Source organism: Condylura cristata, unplaced genomic scaffold (assembly GCF_000260355.1).
Source record: "Condylura cristata isolate star-nosed mole 26May11 unplaced genomic scaffold, ConCri1.0 scaffold00024, whole genome shotgun sequence".
NCBI classification, from domain to species: Eukaryota; Metazoa; Chordata; class Mammalia; order Eulipotyphla; family Talpidae; genus Condylura; species Condylura cristata.
The window spans coordinates 25,541,751-25,542,789 of record NW_004567125.1 but is presented as its reverse complement, the minus strand read 5'-3'; the positions used below and the strand labels follow the sequence as shown (position 1 = coordinate 25,542,789).

The 1,039-nt window shown below is 47.1% G+C and overlaps 1 protein-coding gene across 1 annotated transcript in view; it reads right to left on the bottom strand.

The window, feature by feature from the left end:
• LAMC2 (laminin, gamma 2) overlaps positions 1-1,039 on the bottom strand; it is a 57,032-nt gene that overhangs the window by 37,302 nt on the left and 18,691 nt on the right. The window contains exon 2 of the mRNA XM_004688552.2: positions 297-485. Within this exon, the coding sequence (XP_004688609.1) occupies positions 297-485 (189 nt within the window). The remainder of the gene's footprint in view (positions 1-296; positions 486-1,039) is intronic.

Here is a 1,039-nt window from a genome sequence, read left to right as displayed (position 1 = left end):
GAATTTTTGAGAGGTTGGCGGGAGAGTTGCTATGGATGTGAAGACTGTCATGGTTTGGAAAGAGTAGCCGTGCGAGGCCTCCTGGTATGGACGCTAACCAGCCTGCCCCTGACCCCAGCTGGCTCCCATTACCCAGGCTTGAGGAGAACATGTTCGCTTTCAGACTGAAATTGTTACAATGGACCCACATGTAGTAGATTCCCCATCCTTCTAGAAGTCGAACAGCACCTCTCGTCCTGCTTGCTTCTCCCTCCTTCCCCATCCTCTCCCTTTCCATTTCCTCCCAACCCCAATACCTTTGGCGTTACAGTTGCAGGGTAAGCAGCGGTCTGTCGCTCCCTGCCGGTAGAAACCCTCCTTGCACCTCTCACAGCGGACACCCTCGGTGTTGTCGATGCAGTTGAGGCAGCGGAATCCATTTCCTGTCTGACTGTGAAGTTCCCAATCAAAGATGCATTGCTTGGACTTTCCACTGCAATCACAGACTAAGGGGCAGGACAAAACAGATATTGTCATTGGGGGGTTGGGGGGGACCGAAAAACAAAATTCAGGGACAACTCTCCCAGGTGTTTTATTATTACTAATACATATGACTCACACATTACATGCTGTACCATATGCTAATGACAACTGTGGGGTGGAGTAGAGTGAGGGTCCTTGGCTCACCTGTGGGAAGCATGGTTAGGCTAAGCTGGAGTCATGAAATAGATTAGATTGCCATGCTGTCCAATCTTTCAAAACCTTATAATATGTATTTGCATGGAAAATTTCCTGATCAAAATATTTGGAAAAGATTGATTTTTTATTATAATTATATAATAATTTATTATAATTTGCACTGCAAATGATTCATTTTGAAAAAGGTTGTGCAAGCCCACAGAACAGGTCTATGGGCTGGGGAAACCCTGCAGGCTTCAAATTTGTGCACCCGGGCACCACCCTCCAACTGCAGGTGGTGTGATCTGTTCATGATACAGATCACACTTCTGGGCCCTCCCTGGTGGTGCACGGGGTTAAGTCTCAGCAATATGAAGTGATC